Source organism: Chiloscyllium plagiosum, chromosome 9, assembly GCF_004010195.1.
Source record: "Chiloscyllium plagiosum isolate BGI_BamShark_2017 chromosome 9, ASM401019v2, whole genome shotgun sequence".
Classification (NCBI taxonomy): domain Eukaryota; kingdom Metazoa; phylum Chordata; class Chondrichthyes; order Orectolobiformes; family Hemiscylliidae; genus Chiloscyllium; species Chiloscyllium plagiosum.
Window position 1 is genome coordinate 16,835,004 of NC_057718.1, and position 19,190 is coordinate 16,854,193.

General features: G+C 41.9%; 2 protein-coding genes across 15 annotated transcripts in view; one reads left to right on the forward strand and one right to left on the reverse strand.

Annotated features, from left to right (window-relative positions):
• Window positions 1–15,058, reverse strand: part of sdccag8 (SHH signaling and ciliogenesis regulator sdccag8) — a 346,220-nt gene extending 331,162 nt beyond the window's left edge. The window contains exons 1-3 of the mRNA XM_043695478.1: window positions 14,610–15,058; window positions 6,980–7,156; window positions 525–607 (exon numbers count right to left, since the gene is read on the reverse strand). Of these exons, the coding sequence (XP_043551413.1) occupies window positions 525–607; window positions 6,980–7,156; window positions 14,610–14,673 (324 nt within the window). The 5' untranslated portion in view covers window positions 14,674–15,058. The remainder of the gene's footprint in view (window positions 1–524; window positions 608–6,979; window positions 7,157–14,609) is intronic.
• Window positions 15,059–15,132: 74 nt separating this feature from the next.
• Window positions 15,133–19,190, forward strand: part of cep170aa (centrosomal protein 170Aa) — a 134,156-nt gene continuing 130,098 nt past the window's right edge. For 8 of the 14 annotated variants that reach the window (XM_043695453.1, XM_043695462.1, XM_043695461.1 and 5 more), the window contains exon 1: window positions 15,136–15,395. The gene's annotated coding sequence lies outside the window, so the exon portion shown is untranslated. Of the gene's footprint in view, window positions 15,423–15,495; window positions 15,706–19,190 lie in introns of those variants that run through there. The other 6 variants (XM_043695465.1, XM_043695460.1, XM_043695457.1 and 3 more) reach the window with 5 other exon arrangements.

A 19,190-nucleotide genomic window follows, 5' to 3' on the forward strand; every position in this document is an offset into this window, starting at 1 on the left:
GAAGGTCCATGATCATTTGTTAAAAAATCTACTGTTAGGATTAACTTTCTTTTCCGTTTGAGATGTAGTGGTCTAACTTTAGATTTAGTGAAACATTTTGGTTTCTTCACGGTTACGATTCACTATTAAGTGCCATTCCTTCGCAAGGACGGGACACAGTTGCATTACTGAGAAAGTTTGCTGTATTTTCCATGCCTTCCTCCTAACATACACAACAAAACAGCATTGCATTATTCTGGTGACTCGCTTTAGAACAAATAGTTCACTAATGCAATGTGTAAAACCAAATAAAAGTTAAGGATGTGATCTTGACTGGATTAGAATTCCAGTATTCCACAACAAAAGCAACTAAGACAGTACTGAACTAATTTTATGCTTTCCTGCTATACACCAAGTAGGCAAATGTAAACCAATAAACTTGCAACTGGAGCATACAAAAAACTTGCAGTCTAAAACCCAATTTTCAAGAAAATTTCAACTTGTTTATTTAAACATTAATATTCTCTTTTTTACTTGTGTATTACCATGGGATGTGTGCTGGTCGTAGCTGCTGAACTTGGTCTTTCTTCCATTTCTTGATGTCGCAAGAGGGCTCGGAGTTCATTAACTGTATCAAAAAGATGTTATTATCTAACATGATCCATTTTAACAGCAAATATACTTTGCACACTAACAGTAAATAAGTGGACATAAATTCACAACAAGTTAAATGCAATATCAGCCTGAATAATGGCAAACATAAAATTGATAATCTAACAGAGTTTTTAACTATTGATAGCAATATAATATAAATTAAGTCATAGTGTAGGCAAAAATAAGGAGGTAACATTTGGCCCACAAATAAAATAATTCTAGTTATCAGGATAGGACTCTTATGCAAAGTTGGGTAACTCGCAAGACATTACGATTTCATCAAAAGCAAAATGTTAGAAATATTAAGAAAAATACAATGTTGGAAATACTCAGCAGGTCAGCCTGTATTTGTGGAAAGATAAGCAGTTAACATTTCAGATCAAAAAATTTCCAAAGGTCACGGATCGGAATCATTCAGTCTGATCTTCCAACCTCTGGAAATTTGGAGACCAGAAACAAAACAGATTCATATTAGGACCATGCGAAAGTCCTGATACATTGACTCTGAGAATTGCACATGAAGTTTGAACCTCTGGTTTGAACCTAAGGAATTCCACTAGTTCCCAGGAACCTCTGAAAAATTCTCCAACTCTGCATTGTGGACAGTTCCAATTTACTAACCCAAGTCATTACTCAGAACGCATTAGATAGAAATTGCCTAGTGCAAATAATTAGTTACAACTACATCCAAATCCCCAGTCCCAACTCCAACCTCAAAATTTCCTGACATGTCCACAACATTCAGTTCCTCCCTGAAACCTCCCACTCACACCCCGCGACTCCACCATCCAAGTTTCCCTGTAACACCTTCACTGAACCACTACCAACTCTTCAGACACTATTTTTTCCTAGTCGAAAAGAGTGGCGCTGGAAAAGCACAGGAGGTCAGGCAGCAACAAAGGAGCAAGAGAGTTGATGTTTCAGGCATAAACACTTCATCAGGAATGTGAAGAAGGAAGGGGGCTGACAGATAAATGGGAGGGGGTAGTGGTGGGGCTGTGGGGAAGGTAGCTGGGAAGGCGATAGGTGGATACAGGTGGGGGGCAATTGTGATAGGTTTGTGGGGAGGGTGGAGTGGGCAGGTGGGAAGGAAAATGGACAGGTAGGACAGGTCAAGATGCAGTGCTGAATTGGAGGGTTAGATCTGGGATGAGATGGATGGAGGGGAGAATCAACTAGGTAAAAACAAGGACTGCATCAATCAACCACACCACCCTGTGGCCCAACATTTCAATTCCCCCTCCCACTCTGCTGAGGACATGGAGGTCCTGGGCCTCCTTAATCGCCGCTTCCTCACGACCCGACGCCTGGAGGAAGAACGTCTTATCTTCTGCCTAGGAACACTTCAACCACAGGGCATCAATGTGGACTTCACCAGTTTCCTCATTTCCCCTTTCCCCACCTCACCCCAGTTCCAAACTTCCAGCTCAGCACTGTCCCTATGACTTGTCCTACCTGCCTATCTTCCTTTCCACCTATCCACTCCACCCTCCTCCCTGACCTATCACCTCCATCCCCACCCCCATTCACCTATTGTATTGAATGCTACTGTCTCCCCACTCCCACCCTCCTCTCATTTATCGCTCCACCCTGCAGGCACTCTGCCTGTATTCCTGATGAAAGGCTTTTGCCCAAAACGTCGATTTTCCTGCTCCTTGGATGCTGCCTGAACTGCTGTGCTTTTCCAGCACTTTAATCTAGGATGGAGGGGAGATTTGGAAACTAGTGAAGTCGATGTTGATGCCTTGTAGTTGAAGGGCCCCAAGGTGGAAGAGGAGGCATTCTTCCTCCATTCAGCAGGTGTCTAGGATTTGATGGTTTGACGTTTGATTTGACGTTTGCTGAAATGCTCCACAAGTTGGCATCTTGGCACCCTGATGTAGAAGAGACAATGTTGAGAGCAACAGACACAATAGATGAGGTGGGTAGATGTACAGTTAAATCTCTGCTGGATGTGAAAAGATCCTTTGGGGATCTGGACGGAGGTGAGGGGGAGGAAGTGTGGGCGCAGGTTGTACATCTAGTCCGGCGGCAAAGGAAACTGCCGGGTGTGGAGGGTGGGTTGGTGGAGGGCTTGGACCTAACCAGAGAGTCATGGAAGGAATGGTCTCTGCAGAATGCAGACAGGGTGGGGAGGGAAATAGATCTTTGGTGGCGGGGTCTAATTGTAGGTGGTGGAGGATAATGTGCTGTATCTGGAGCTTTGAGGGATGGAAGAGGAGGACTAGTGGATTTCTATCCTTGTTGTGGTTGGAAGAGTGGGGTTCAAGGGCAGAGGCGCGGGAAGTGGAGGAGATGTGCTGAAGGGTATTGTTGATCACCTGGGAGAGGACATTGCAGTCCTTGAAATAGATGGTCATCTGAGATATCCTGGAGTACAATTGCTCCTCCCGGTAGCACATACAGTGGAGGTATTGGGAATAAGGGATCATGTTTTTATTGGTGGGGGGGGTGGGGGGAGGAGGTGAGGTGGGAGGAGATGTAGTCAAGGTACCTGTGAGAGTCAGTGAGTTTGAAATATAGATAGGCAGAAGTGGGTACTGCAGAAACTGGAGATTAGAGTCAAGATTAGAGTGGTGCAGGCAAAGCACAGCAGGTCAGGCAGCATCCAAGGAGCAGGGGAAAAAAAAAAAATTCGATGTTTTGGGCAAAAGCCTTTCATCAGGAATCAGGATTTGAAATGGATGTCCATGTTGAGTTGGTCGCCAGAGATATAGAGACAGAGAAGTCCAGGAAGGGGAGGGAGGTGTCAGAGATGATCCATGTGAACTTAAAAAAGGTGAGAGTGGAAAGCGTTTGTGAGGTTGATAAACTGTTTAACCACCTCGTGGGAGCACAAGGTGGTGCCGATAAAGTCATCAATGTAGCAGAGGAAAAAGGTGGGGTATGATGCCTGTATAACTGCGGAAGATGGACTGTTCCACATATCCTATGAAGGGGCAGGCATAGCTGGGGCCCGTGTGGTGCTCAAGGCTACCCCTTTGGTCTGAAGGAAGTGGGAGGATTCTAAGGAGAAGTTGTTGAGGGTGAGGACCAGTTCTGCCAATCGAATGAGTGTGTCAGTGGAGGGGTCCTGGTTAGGTCGGCGGGAGAGGAAGAAACGGAGGGCTTGGGACACCTTTGCCATGGTGGATGGACATGTATAAAGGACTAGTGAAGAAGAAGCATTGGGGGCTGGGGAAGCATAGGTTATGGAGGAGGTGGAGGGCATGGGTGGTATCCAAAATGGATGTGGGGAGTTCCTGGTCCACCGGGGACAGGACGGTGTTGAGATAGGTTGAGTGGGGCAGGAGCAGGCGGAAACGATAGGTCAACTGGGGCAGTCAAGTTTGTGGATCTTGGATAAAAAGAACCGGGCAGTGCAGAACTGTGAGGTTAGAGGCTGTGGATGGAAGATCCCGTGAGGTGATGAAGTTGTAGATGGCCTGGGAGATGATGCAATTTCTGTTTTTGTTTCAACCAACCTGACTAACTCCACCAGATGACTCAGATCCAAGCTTCTGATTCACCCCCATCTGCCTCTGATACTACCCACCTCACCAATGTGTTACCCTTACCCATTAGTTCAATAAACCCTACCTCCACACCCCACCTGCATTAATACTTATTCAACTATACATTCACTCATTACTCAGCCATACGTATGCGCTAATATACTGAAAAAAACTGTGAACCGATTTTACAGAGAAATCCAAAAATTAGGAGTGATCCAGACAAAAGTAAATGAAGGATGTTATAATCCTATCTTACGTTAACACTGGACAAGTCAGATCCTACAGTGAAAGCAGACATCTTAGATCCCAACTTTAAGACAACAAATTTCAAAGATTAATAAATATATATATATTTATTATTATGATCCCAGCTGATGTTAATACTGGACAAATTAAATCTCATCGACCATAATTTTCACTTTTGGTTGCTGTAGTGGTCAGTTACTCAACATTGAATTGAATTGTTTCAGTCTTCAGTCACATCAAAATGCATGTAAACAAAACACACATCCAGACTTTAACTCACTACACAAAAAACAATTCCAAGATGAAACTAAACCACAATTCCCCCATTTCTCAACACAAATATAAAACTATAAATTAAAAACACGAAGCTTTACATTTGTTCTTAACAAATGGAACTGCCCCATTGGCAGAAGGGTTGAAAACCAGAAGACAATTTAATTTACTATAAGTACCAATGGCAATGTCCAATCATCTTCAGTTGCTTCATCAATGAGCTATACTCTATAATAAAAAAGGTCAAAAGTGGGATTGTGCGTGGATGATTGCACAACGTTCATTACCACTCATGACTCCTCAGACGCTGGAAAGGTTCATGTTAAATGCAGGTATACTTGGACCAACACCCAGGTTTGTGCCCAACAAGTGCAAAATAAAATTTGCATAACAAATCTCAGCCAATGGCCATCTCCAACGAGGGAAAATCTAACCATCACCTCTTGACATTCACCACTGAAACCCCCACTACCAACAACCTTGGGGTTCCTATCAACCAGAAACTGAATTGGACAAGCAGCTCCAACAACACTCAAGGAGGTTAGACACCATCCAGGACAAAACAGCCTGCTTCATTGGCAACAGATCCAAATATTCAGTCCCTCTATCACCAACACTCAGCATCAGTAATATGCATTATCTACGAGATGCAGTGCAGAAATTCACCAAAAGATCCTTAGACAGCATCTTCAAAATACACAACTACCTAGAAGAAGGACAAGGGCAGCAAATTCACAGGAGCACTAACATCTGAAAGTTCCCTCACCGTCTGACTTGGAACTATAAATCAATATTTTATTGTTGCTGTATCAAAACCTAAAACTGTCTTCCATATAGCATATCGACAAAGTTTATATTCCTTGAATAAACAGAGACAAACTTTTAAGAGTTGCAACAAAAATATAAAATTTAAAAATCCTTGCAATAGACTCTTGTAACATACACAAAAAGATATAATTGTTGCCATTAGGCACAGTATATTATAACAGGCAGTAGTTACAATCTACCCCAAAAAACACAACATTCAGTCTAAAAACAACAGGTAGACAATAATTTTAAAAAGAAGCAAAGCTTCAGTCTCAAAAACTAAAATCTCGAATCCAAACAAGAACAATTAATTGAACAGGGTACTCCATGTTCTGCAAACTCAACATTTTTACAATAGGCATAATAAGGATGACAGCCTTTGATAATTGTGACATCCGTGCTATCCTTGTACATAAGGCAATATTCATTCCAACTCTTCCATATGGCTCCAAAACGTGGTATAGACATCACCTGAAACTCTGAGAAATACCATCATTTTTGTTTGAGACCAAGTTTCTGCATCAGCTGGGGGTAACATCAGCATCCTTAAAGCAACCAACAGCAGCAACGTTACATTCATCCGAAACCAACTCCGCTGGGCCAGCCAAGTGCTTAGGATATTCAACTGCCAAATTAAATCCTTTTCACCCAGCTCAGGGAAGGCATGAGAGGAAGACCAACCAAGCATTTCAAAGTCTGCCTGAAGGCCTCCTTTAAAAAAAAGGCAACAAGGATGTCAGCGCATAGGAGACCGTCATTCACATGAAATCATCTTGGGAGGAAGCAATTGCATGAAGGGACACAATTCTTTGAGAACACTCACTGGGAGGCAGAAGTAAAGGAACCAGAGAGAGATATGCCAGCAATTTTAATGCCAAGGACCAATTCAACCTTCCAGAAACACCTGCCAAATGTACGATGGGAACTGCAGATCTGGAATCAGGCTCATCACCCAGCAATGATCCATAGAACCAAATGATCAGTGACATGGAATTTCCTAGTTGGGCAATCATACTCATTAGCAAGTGATTGCCAATGATTACAATAAGGCAGCTCTTCCTAGAGGTCTTTTGGCGCCTGGTTGATGCCTTGTAACACAAATCTGAAATAATTAATCATATATTAAGAGCTTTTACCTCACTGAAGTAGGTTAAGATCAACCTACATTCAACAACTTGCTCTGAAAGAGCTGATTACATTTTGACAACTGTGACACATTCCATCATAGAATGCCTGTCGATTGTTTCAAATGCTAAATAAAAACAACCCATAACAGTCTAAAAAAAAATGTTAATTCATCCAAACTCCCAATATTCATGATATAGCAAATTTTGGGTCCAGGTTTTGAGCAGCATTTTTGGCAAAACTTAATCTGTCTTTCCTTGGGCCATACACAATGTGCCAAGTTTTGTTGACATTCATTGAGTAGCTCTTGAGATATACTGTTCACAAACAAACAGCCTAAGAAACCAGAGAAATACCATAACCTTCAGTGATAGAGGCTCTAAACATTAGTCAGTGATCACCTGCATGACTGTGCTTTAGCTCTTGCCATGCCACTTGACTGTGACATTGTCTTGTCCTTGGGGGACTTATTGAATTTGTCTGGATGCTGTCAGCTTCTGGAGGTAGTTCTGACGATTCTGTCTGATTTTTTTCTTCTAGAGTACACTTCAATTTCTGGATGCTTTCATTAGCCCTTTCTGCAAGCCAAGGTAGGAAAAATAGTAATACAAAAGAGGCAGAATGAACCCAATTTCTAATGCAGACACCTTTATGATCACTTACATTTAAAAATAAATAAACCATGCTTTCAGTGTAGAAGGACCTTGTCTTCATCAGTATTCTTAATGTCAAGTGGACCAAGTAAACTCAATGAAAAGTCCGAGGTAGAAGCAAAAATGGGGTAACTGGTAGAAGTGGCAACAACTTACCTTATGTCATTGTCAAGTCACTAAAGATGATAAGACAGTCAGATTCTCATCTTCAGTCGAAAAACACATATTTATATATCACATTTTAAAAAAAACACACCTCGTGGGGCTTCACGGGAGATTTTGAAGCAAACAACCAAGATTGGTTAAATAGGTAGCATTTAAGGAATGTCTTAAAAGGCAGGAAATGAAACACAAGTGGGAAGGTTTAGAGGGGGATTTCCACAGCTTAGCAGTTTGGCAGCTGAAGATATGACCAATAAAAATGGAAAATGCTAAAGAGGGGAAAATTAGCAGAGATATCCCAGAGGTTTGTGCTGGAAAGAATTATGGGAGCACTGTGGCCATGGGGAAGTTTTGTAAGCAAGGCTAAGAATTTTATATTGAGAATTTTTATACCTTGGGAGCAAGCAAGCACACAGGTGATGGCCGAATGGGATTAGGTGCAGCAGATTTGGATGACATCAAGTTTACAATGTAGAGCTGAAGGCTGGCCAGAATTGCATTAGAATATTCAAGTTTAGAAGAACAGAAGTATGTATGAGGTTTTCAGCAGCAAGTAACCTGAGGAACAAGTGGAGTTCGGCAATCTAACCACAGGTGAAAATAGGCAGACTCAGTGATGACACAGAGAAGGGGTGGAAAAATCATTTAATCTTAAAAACAACACTAAGATTGCACAGCAGAGTTCAAATCTCAAAATGGTTGAGAATAAGTGGGTTAGAAAGGAGCGGAGTTTGTAGTAAGGACTGATATTTTCCCAAAAGTTAGACTGGAAGACGTTTTTGCTTATCCAATACTCAACATTGGACAAGAAGCCTGACAAGTTGTGGTACCAATTATTAACATTGCATAGCAACTATCCATTTTGGGGCACAGTTTATTTGCTATTAAAATTAAGGACATGGGGGAGGCATTGATGTAATCATAGATCATAGAATCCCTACAGTGTAGAAAAAGGCCCTTCGGCCCAACAAGTCCACACCGACCCTCCAAAGAGTAACAGGCCGAGACCTATTCCCCATACCTTATATTTACCCTTGACTAATGCACCTGAGGCATCCCTGAGCACTATGGGCAATTTAGCATGGCCAATTCACCTAACCTGCACATCTTTGGACTGTGGGAGGAAACTCACGCAGACATGGGGAGAATGTCTGTGTGGAGTTTGCACAGTCGCCCAAGACTGGAATTGAACTCGGGTCCCTGACGCTGTGAGGCAGCAGTGCCAACCACTGAGCCACCATGCCGCAAAAGGGCAGACTTGAACGTGAACCAAATTATAAGAACAGGCCACATTAAGTAAGAGGTTTGGGCATCAGGAAACAAGTAGTAAGATAATCAGGCAAGGTTATGAAAGTGTTTAAGCAAGATCGAATGTGTTAGACCTGATGTACTGTGAATCAGGTGTTGCTGAAGGCCATTGGAAACGGGAAGGAGCTAGTATACGATAGGATCCGTGCATAAATTTTCAATAAGCTGAACTTTACACAGAATTTAAAAAATGGGAATCTAACCAGGGCAGTAATGGAATCATTAAAATTGAAAAATTATAGAAGTGAGAAGAAGATTTAATCTGCAAACAGGTTAAATATGGCATGGGAAATGGTGTGAAGCTGGTATTTGTAAACTGGTCTCAGCTTAAATATGGCATCAAACAGGATGCCTGAAGTGCAGGTGTATTGGTATTTTGCAAATATAAGCATGAAACGAATGTTATGACATGGGCAAAGCCTCCTGCTTAATTTAAAACCAGCAACACCGAAAAGATTTATCCTGTGCAGCAATTTGTAAAAATTCAAGTGGGCAAGAACTATTTGAAGTAAAAATTAACAACATTATTTCTTAAAGTATAACAGAAAAATTAACAACATTTACAATTCCTTCCTCTAACCTATCTTTTACTTTCCCTTCTGCAAACTCCCAATTAACACATAGAAAAATTGAAATTTCAAAACCAGTTATTGGTTGAATCTTCTCTTTATCTTCATTGGTAGATTGGTTCTCTAGGTCAGTGTTAAGGTTTTTCTTTGTGCAAACTCCTGCTCTTGACAGGTACCTCAGAGTTCTGACAGCAGTCCACGGCTGTTGGTGTGGTGGCAGTTCTGCTCCCAACTGTTCAATTTTCCCCAGTCTTATACCCCAAAGCGTCAGATTGTGTCACTGGCTTTTAAGATTGTCAATATATTCAATTCAAACTTGATTGGAATTTGGTATTTTTCAGAGTATACTTTAAACTGATTGGCCTAATTCAAATCTGTTTTGCTGTTCCAGGTAACCAGCTACCCCAGTAGCTGGAGCACATGCTACATTGAATCTTATTGAGAACAATTGGTGCTGTCACGGCTAGCTTTTACTCTCTTAAAGGTATAGTACACACACATCATCGTAACACAATATCCAAAGTTGGCAATGAAATGAAAACCCTCAACAAATAAAGCTATGCACATGGTGGGTGGAGTCAAAGTTTCAATCACAGATTGAACGAGTGAGCAAAACTGTAGCATTTATTCAAAACTGCAATAAAAAGGAGCAGAATTTTAACATTAGGACGAAGGTGTTTGAAATAAAATCAGGAAGCACTTTTCACACAAGTGTAAATTTAGAATTCTCTCCCCAAATTGTTGCGAATGCTGGCACAATATTATAAATAGGTATTTTAATATGGGATACAAATAAAATGGTTTAAATGGTTTGATTTATTATTGTCACACGTACCTAGGTACAGCAAAAAAGTTTGTTTTGCCTACTGTTCAGCCAGATCAGAGCACACATAGTTCATAAAGGGAATAGAACAGGGTGAGAAATACAATGTTACGGCTGCAGAGATGGTGCACAAGAAGCAAGATCAATATTAGATTTGAAATTTGAGAGATCCATTCAGAAGTATAACAACAGCATGGAAGAAGCTGTTCTTGTACTGGTTGGTACATGTGTTTAAGCTTGTATATCTTTTGCAACAGAATTCTCAACAAAAGAGGTTGGAAGAGATTATAACCAGGGTCAGAAGGTTCTTGGATGACGTTGGCTGCCTTTCCAAGACTGCAAGAAATGTAGATGGAGTTACACGATGGATGGTTGGCTTGCTTGATGGACTGTGCAGTATTCGCAACTCTCTGTAGTTTCTTATGGCCCTGAAAAGAGCAGTTTCCATACCAGGCCAAAATAAGTTGGTAGCATCCTTGTGGATGTGCAAAATTTCCTTAGCCTCCTGAGGAAGTAGAGGCATTGCTTTGCCTTCTTGACCGTCACATCAACATTGGTGGTCCAGGAAAGATTAGTGGTCATCGTCACTCCTAGGAACATGATGCTCTTGATCATCTCCACCCCAGCTCCATTAATGTAGATAGGAGCGCGCCCCTCCATCTCACTACCTGAAATCAATAGCCAACTCTTTACTTTTGCTTACGTTGTTATTTTTATACCACACCACCAAGCACACTCTCTCTTTCCCATATTTTGTTTTGTCGTTGTTTGAGATCCAGCCTACAGCAGTGGTGTCATTAGCAAACTTGTAAATAGAGTTATGACTGTGTGGCTAAATTTCACCCTAAGTGTATAGGAACTACAGTATGCTGAGGCTAAGTGCAGGGGCTGAGTATGCAGCCTTGCTGTGCTGAAGATTGTCGTGGAGGTGGTGCTGTTGCCTAACCTCACCGATTGTAGTCTGTGGGTCAGAAAGTTGAGAATCCTGTTGCAGAGGGCAGAGCCAGAGTTTAAGTTTCAGAATTTGGAGATTAGTGTTGAAGGCAGCGCTGTAGCCAATAAAGTAGAAGGCAAACGTAGGTATCCTTGTTATCCAGATATAGTGTTAGGTGCATTAGTCAGAGGGAAATGGGTCTGGGTGGGTTACACTTCGGAAGGTCGATGTGGACTGGTTGGGCCGAAAGGCCTGTTTCCACACTGTAGGGAATCTAGAATCTAGAATGAGCATCGGGCTAAAGAGGTGGTGTCTGCTATGGTTCTGGATCAGTGGTGCTGGAAGGGCACAGCAATTCAGGCAGCATCCGAGGACAGGCAAAATCGACGTTTCGGGCAAAAGCCCTGAAGGGCTTTTGCCCGAAACGTCGATTTTGCCTGTCCTCGGATGCTGCCTGAATTGCTGTGCCCTTCCAGCACCACTGATCCAGAATCTGGTTTCCAGCATCTGCAGTCATTGTTTTTACCTCGGTGTCTGCTATGGACCTGTTGCGATCGTAGGCAAATGGCAAGGGGTCAAGGCAGGCTGGGAGACTAGAACTGATATGAGCCATGACTAAACTCTCGAAGCACTTCATTATTATGGTGGTCAGAGACAGGGGGTGGTAGTCATTGAAGCAAGTTAAATGAGTTTTTTTTGGTACCAGGATGGGGGTGGTCTTCTTCGAATAGGTGGGTACTTCAGATTGTAGTGCAGAGGGATTAAAGATGTTAGCAAATATTCTCACCAGCTAGTCCGCATCAGATCTGAGTGCACGGCCAGGGATTCCACCTGGGCCAATTGCTTTCCATGGGTTCATTATCAAAAAGGTCAATCTGACGTCTGCAGCAGTGATTGAGGGAACAAGTGCATCCAGGGCTGTCGGGGCAGGTGACACCATTCGCTGACCTTCTGTTTGAACTGAAAATATATGAAGTGCATCAGGAGGAATGTATTTTTGATTTGGAGATGTATTCTTGTCTGCTATTCTGTTCTGTTATGTCATGTATGCCTTGTCATCTATGGCAGATGTCCATGTGGTTAGTTTGGGTCTCTAACTTAGGCCAGTATTGCCTCTTGGCATCTCAAGTGGCCTTACAGATGTACTATCTGGATTTCCTGTAAAAGTTAGGGTCATCAGACTTGAACACTGCACACCTAGTCTTCTATAGGCAATGGATATTCTGGTTCATTCATTGTTTCTAATTGGAGAATAAATGGATTTATTTCTGGCATGCAGTCCTCGACACACTTACTAATGAAGTCCATGACGGTAATGGAATACTCATCTAGGTTGGCCACTGAATTCCTGAATATGGACCAGTCCACTGATTCCAGGCAATCCTGCAGAAGCTCTTCCATTGTGACTTTTGAGGATTCGTGGCCCACATTGAGGTTCAGGTTGTAAATTTGCTCACTGAGCTGGAAGGTTTGTGTTCAGGCGTTCCATCACCATGCTAGGTAATATCATCAGCGAGCCTCCGGTGAAGCGCTGGTGTTCTGTCCCACTTTCTATTTGTGTGTCTTGGTCTCTTAAGGTGGGTGATATAGATTTCAGTTCTTTTTCTCAGAGATGGGTAACTGGGGTCCAAAGCTATGTGTTTAATGATGGAGTTACGATCTGAATGCAAGGCTTCTAGGAATTCCCATGCATGTCTCTGTTTTGGCTGTCCTAGGATGGATGTATTGTCCCAGTCGAAGTTGTGTCCTTCATTGTCTCTATCTAAGGATACTAGTGATAATGGCTCATGTCTTTTGGTGGCTAGTTGGTGTTCATGCCTGTACTCAGGACTGTAACAAACACTGCATCAAACAGACAGGCAGAAAACTAGCCACCAGGATAGATGAACACCAGCTAGCCACCAAAAGACATGACCCACTATCACTAGTATCTTTACATACAGACAACGAAGGACACCATTTCAACTGGGACAATACATTCAACTGAGGGACAGGAGGGGCAGTGCTGTGGAAGCTTGTGATTTTAAATAAACCAGTTGGTCTATAATCTGGTGTCATATGACTTCTGACTTTTTAAAAAAAACTAGAGAGATGCAGAAACTTGTTCATTATGTATGTTCAAGACAAGAAATAGACAGATCATAATCAGTATGGGAATTAATAATGAAGACACGGTAGAAAGTGAAATTGAGGACTATCAGATCATATATGATTTCACTGAATAATAAAGCAGGCAATGGACTGAATGGCCTACTTTTGCTCCTACATCTTAGAGATCCAGGGCTGGATGGCAAAACTGGTTGTGTTATGTGTAAAGGAATCACAAAGCAGATGAACAATATTAACATTTTTTTGGTATACATTCAATTTATTTCGGAAAGTTACAAGTGAATCTGCTTTTGTGCTGCTTTCATGCTTAACTGTAAATCATAAGACATAGGAGCAGAATTAAGCCATTTGGCTAATCAAGTCTGCTCCTCCATTCAATCAAGGCTGAGATGTAATCTGGTATGACCTGGAATGAACTGAGATGAGGAGGAATTTCTTCAACTAGAGGGTGGTTAGTCTGTGGAACTCATTGCAGCAGCAGGCTAAGTTACAGAGTGCATTTAAGACAAGAGATAGATAAATTCTTGGTTGACATGGAGATCAAGGTTTATGGGAGAAGGCAGGAGAATGGGGTTGAGGAACATCTCAGCCATGATTGAATGGCTGAGGTCCGGTTAAAGAAATTGTGGATACGAAAGCATTATGATGAATGGGTAGCCAAGGGTTAGACAATTGGAATTGAGAAAGTGAAGTTGTAAGCAACTGTGGGTGTAGTTCCCCCCAGGAGCAGATACTTAAATAATTGGAATTGAAAAATGATAGAGGGGGTGGAGGGTGAGCAGTGAAAGACGGGTGTGGCCATAAACAATGGCAAAACGAAATTGGGAGTTGGAAATGAGGGTGGGAGTTCATTCTGGTGAGGGCATCCCTAAGTTGATAAAAAGGCGTGATGAACAGCTGGTTCCAGTATCACACTAATACAAATTATTTTAAGTTCATACATGTTCAAAATGTATGTATTTCTTTACTCCACTACTCCTGTAGTTACATCTAAATAACTCAACTGAAATCAAATCGACATACGTTTCAGTACAAATGTCACAATCTATGTTATATGTTTGCGAGGCGAATCTACAGAGTGCTGAATGTGCTTCACAAATCTTTGTTGAGTTGTTATTTTTTACATTCATATTTTGTAAATAAATTGAAAAAGGGGCAAAACGTTTGGTCCTAAGTACACTGCTTTTAATTACAGCACCAGTATATTTCCCCCATAGGGCGTTTGTCCTGCCAACCAAGGTGTAATTTCAGCAGTTCCAGAAAATTCACCAGACAAACTTTCATCTCTACACAGTTAACAATTTGATGCAACATGAGTACACAGCAGATGTTTCATTGAACGTACAACCTATCGGCAAATACAGATGTTACGACAAGGCTTGGAGACGAACCTCGGCCTTGCTCATCCGAGCCTTTAACTGACAGCTGTCTCCGACAATAGAGGCTTCCCCTTCGTGTTGTTCGCGCACTCACCTCTTAAACCTTTCAGATACGCCTCCAAATCGTCCTCGACGTTTGACTCGCAGGAGGCCTTCATGTGGCCCAATTATACAGCGAAAGGTTAAAAGTACCTCTCGATGAAAAAGAACAACGTTGACAAGGTCGATAACTGAAAACGCTCCGTACAGCTTTGGTTAAACTCCAGCGCCGCTGACAGGACACAGCCCCTGAACCAATCAGCACCGAGTTCAAATTAAACTTTGGGCTTCCTTTCACCATAGAGACATCGGGTTCAGTGATGGAGGCGTCACAACAGAGGATGCTGGGGACTGTAGTTCTACGTAGGAGCCAATGAGGAAAACGGGAACAGGGCTTTGGACGTTTGATAGGATGGCTACCTCAGGCCGATAGAAATACAACTCCCAGAAATGCTTGCGAGATGGTTTATGGGAGAATCCGACTGTCTGGCATTATTTTTTCCCGCCCTTCCATCAAATCCAGCGGTCCACAGTTTAGTTCCCACCTGGTGCACGCACCCACAGCCGCTGCGGGCGCGATGACGTCCAGTCCGCGGTCACGATTGGTCAAGAGCACCGTCAGTCACGAGTGGGTTAACTTTGCCTTGATTGAGCTTGGGGTTTTTGGACGTTGTCCATGGCCCGTGGTAGTCTGCGCATGCCTCAACCAAATTCTCCTCCCCGCCCCCACCTAACCGTCCATTCTGCTCGAGCGGCCGCTATGTGGAATAACGTTATTGCCGAGCAACGGGCGTGTTGCTGATGTTTGTCTGAGCCTGGGCAGGGCAGCTGCACTGCTAGGGTGAGTCTGCCACACGGAAATGCCGAGGTGATAAAGGCTACAGATTTGTGCACACCCGTCTGGGTGGTGGATTTTAATATTTTGAAGACGAAATGGAATAACGGTTCGAGGAATTGTGTATAAAATGCCGTTGGGTGGGGGAGGGGCGTCTGATGTGGAAGCGATCATCCCGCAATCGCCGCCTGACAGGTCGCGGTCTGTGGGGGACTTTTTCATGGGCTGCTTCTTTCAAGTTATTATTTTGGATTGTTGATGTTCCCACTGTTTTTCATTGAAACGAGTGGCTCAGAAAGCGAGAAGGCGATTCGAGGTTCAAATGGCTATCCGTTACTTTATCTTACTCATGTGCTCCTCCAAACCTTTAATAATATCCCCTTTCCCACCACCCTTCACTTCTGCCCCCCCCCCACTCGTTCCTTACTGTAATGTATTCGTACTACCTCTATGAATTTAGTCTAAATGCCGTTCTGAAATTTAATGTTCGTTTGCATTTCACTCCTCCCTTTTCTTAATTTAACGGATTTTTCATCGAGATTTTATTTTTAAAAAAGCTTTGTAGTTAGCATGCCAATGGATCCAAATGCACAGTACTAAACCGGTAAACGATTATGTTTCTTTTTTTTTAATGTTTCTTTTTGTTACCCTGAACAAAGGAAGCTTTGGGTTACACCACGGAATTCCATTTGAAGGTCTGCTTTTTATTTAATCGACAATTTGAGATGGAAACTCCCTTATTTTAGGTTAAATCGACGCATCTTAATCTTTTGACCGATTCTGTTCTGATTGTTAAAACAGAATACGGTAATACAGAAGTAGTATAGCTGGATAGGGACTATTAGCAAATTTCTGGCCGACTGCCAGTACAGTAGGGGCATGGCAAATCTTGTGAAACAGATTAATCATTACTTATCATTTTGAAATGTAATTATTAGATTTATTAAATTATTGGCCTTGATATTGAAAATGCATCGAAATGTATTACATTGCGCTCGAAGCCAGATACAATTCATTTATAAAATTCTTCAGAAACATTTCACAGGAAATGTTTCCTCTTCCTGTACATTCCCGCTAAGGAATAGGGTCACATGAAACTGGCTGGAGTGTTTCCTTTTCGGATTTCATTTCAGCAGCGTGTCCCTTTCCTGTGTGCTTTATATCGAGGCATAGTTCAAGTAAGTTGGATCCCATTCATATAAGTCAGACGCCTTTTCAGTATTTTTGACAGTGAAACAATGCGTTATTGTGTAGCCTTTTCAAAGGACAGGACAAGAAGAAAACCTTTGTTATTAGACATAAAATGGAAGATAAGTGGTCATGCTGGAACTTATTTTAGTGATAAAATCATAATTGGAACATTATTGGAGCATAAGACAGACCATAGAAATTGAAAACTCTATGGACTCACGTGTTTGTGTATCAAAAGCTGCACAGGACCACAAATAACCTGAACTATAGTCGCCTATAATCAATTGAGGCCAGTCAACTGAGTCTTAAGTAAAATTTGTCCAGTTTGAATTTTGTGAATCTATTGAACTCTAAATTAAAATACCTCATTCTATTTTTATCTGTACCTTTTAAGATGTTCACAAATTAATAGTACCATTGATTGAAATGTGATTTTATCAAATTAGGCACTTGTCTAACCACCTTTTTGAGGTTTGGCAATAAAAAAAGTTTTTGGGCACAACTATGGTAACTATGTCATACAACTTTAACTTAGAATCATAGAATTTTAGTACAGGGCACCATCTGATCTATTGTATCTGTACCAGCTCCTGAAAGAGCTAATCAGTTAGTCCTGTCTCTGTATATTTCTTTCAAATATATATCCAGCTCTCCTTTGAAGCCTCCTGTGGAATCCACCTCCACTATTGTCCAGTATCACATTCCAAATTCTAAAATCTGAGTGAAAAAGTTTTTCCCTGCTTCACTCCTTGCTTTCTTGCTGACAATCTTGACCTGCAGTTACTGAACTTCTGCCCTATAGAATAAGATTTGCTATAATTTTCCTTTTTCTAGCTTAGTCTTTTCAGCTTTCTTTCTGCTTTTTAATTCTTTTAACAGTCTGAGTTATACTGAAGGTGGTCTCTACTGGTCCCATTTGTTAAGCCAGAGCTTTATATTTTATTTTCAATCTTTATTTTGAAACTAATAAGCAGTAGAAAAGGGGCTCACAGCATGGCTAGAATCAGTGAAGAATGAGAAATAAATCAGTTAATGTAAACTTTGGACCAGGAGTCCATGGTTGACTGTCTTTCGAGAGTGACATTTAAACACTAATGCATCTGCTTGTACAGGTGGCTATAAAAGATCCCATGACATCTTTTCAATGAAGAGCAGAAGAGTTATTCCTGACGCTCTCTGGCCAATGTTTATCCTTCAAAAAAAACTTATCCGAAACAGGTTATTCCCACATTTGTGGGAGATCGTGTGCAAGTTGACTCATGAGTTTTTAATCTTTACAATGTGACTGCACTTCAGAAATGGTCTGCACTTCAGAAAAAGCACAGCAGGAATCATTCCTGATGAAGGGCTTATGCTCGAAACGTCGATTTGCCTGCTCCTCGGATGCTGCCTGACCTGCTGTGCTTTTCTAGCACTACACTCTTGACTCTGATCTCCAGCATCTGCAGTTCTCATTTTTTCCTCACTTCAGAAATACTTCATTGATTGCGAAGCGCTTTTGAGTATCCTGTGATCATCAAACATGTTGGATTATTGCAAGATGCTCTCTTTTGACTGGGTTCTAGTGTTGGGTAGGTTTAAGAGGAACAGAATTTTGGATAAACGGAAATTTACAAAGAGCATAGGATCTGAAATCCACAGGGAGAGCATTGAAATTGTGGAGGTGACAGATTTGAATGAGGGTTTTAGTTGCAAAAAGATTGAGTCTCCTGAAACACAAGTTTTTTATTAACCTGGCTGTAAGCAGTCTGAGGTTCCTTAACATGTATTTGAATGTTATGCGCGTGATGTGTTTGCATCTTCAATTATGAGTTTTTATCTGAAAATAGTGGAAAGCTTTGGGGTTTCTTCCCTGGGGAACAAATCCGTTTTTATTAATGCACTGTTTCAGGGAAAAAAGAAATTTTAATTGGTTAAAAACTGATTTTAAAAAGTCCTTTTCTTTGTTCAGATGAACATGCAGACTTATCCAGGTTTTTGTCAGTGCCACTTTTGTAAAGGGGTGCATTAGAAGTCTGACTCAAATTAGATGTTAAGGACAAGGAGTATGTCACTTGCAATTTTTCTAACTCGTGGAAAAGTTATTATTTCTAAAAGTAAAGGTAATTTCTAAACCAGACTGATTATGTACAAAAATCTGAAAATGAAAACAGAAAATTCTGGAAATACTAGTCTGGCAGGTTGAGATCAACTAGGCAAAAGTGAGGACTGCAGATGCTGAAAACCAGAGTCTAGATTAGAGTGATGGTGGAAAAGCACAGCAGGTCAGGCAGCATCCGAGGAGCAGGAAAATCGACATTTCGGGCAAAAGCCCTCCATCAGGAAGGGAGGCAGGGAGCCTCCAGGGTGGAGAGAAATGGTGGGTGGGGCTGGGGATAAGTTAGCAAAGAGTACAATAGGTGAGTGGGGGTGGGGATGGAGGTAATAGGTCGGGGGTTGGAGCAGATAGGTGGGAAGGGAGATTGGCAGGTAGGACAGGTCATGAGGTCAGTGCTGAGCTGGAAGTTTGGAACTGGGGTAAGGTGGGGATGGGAAATGAGGAAACTGGTGAAGTCCACATTGATGCCCTGGGGTTGAAGTGTTCCGAGACGGAAGATGAGGCGTTCTTCC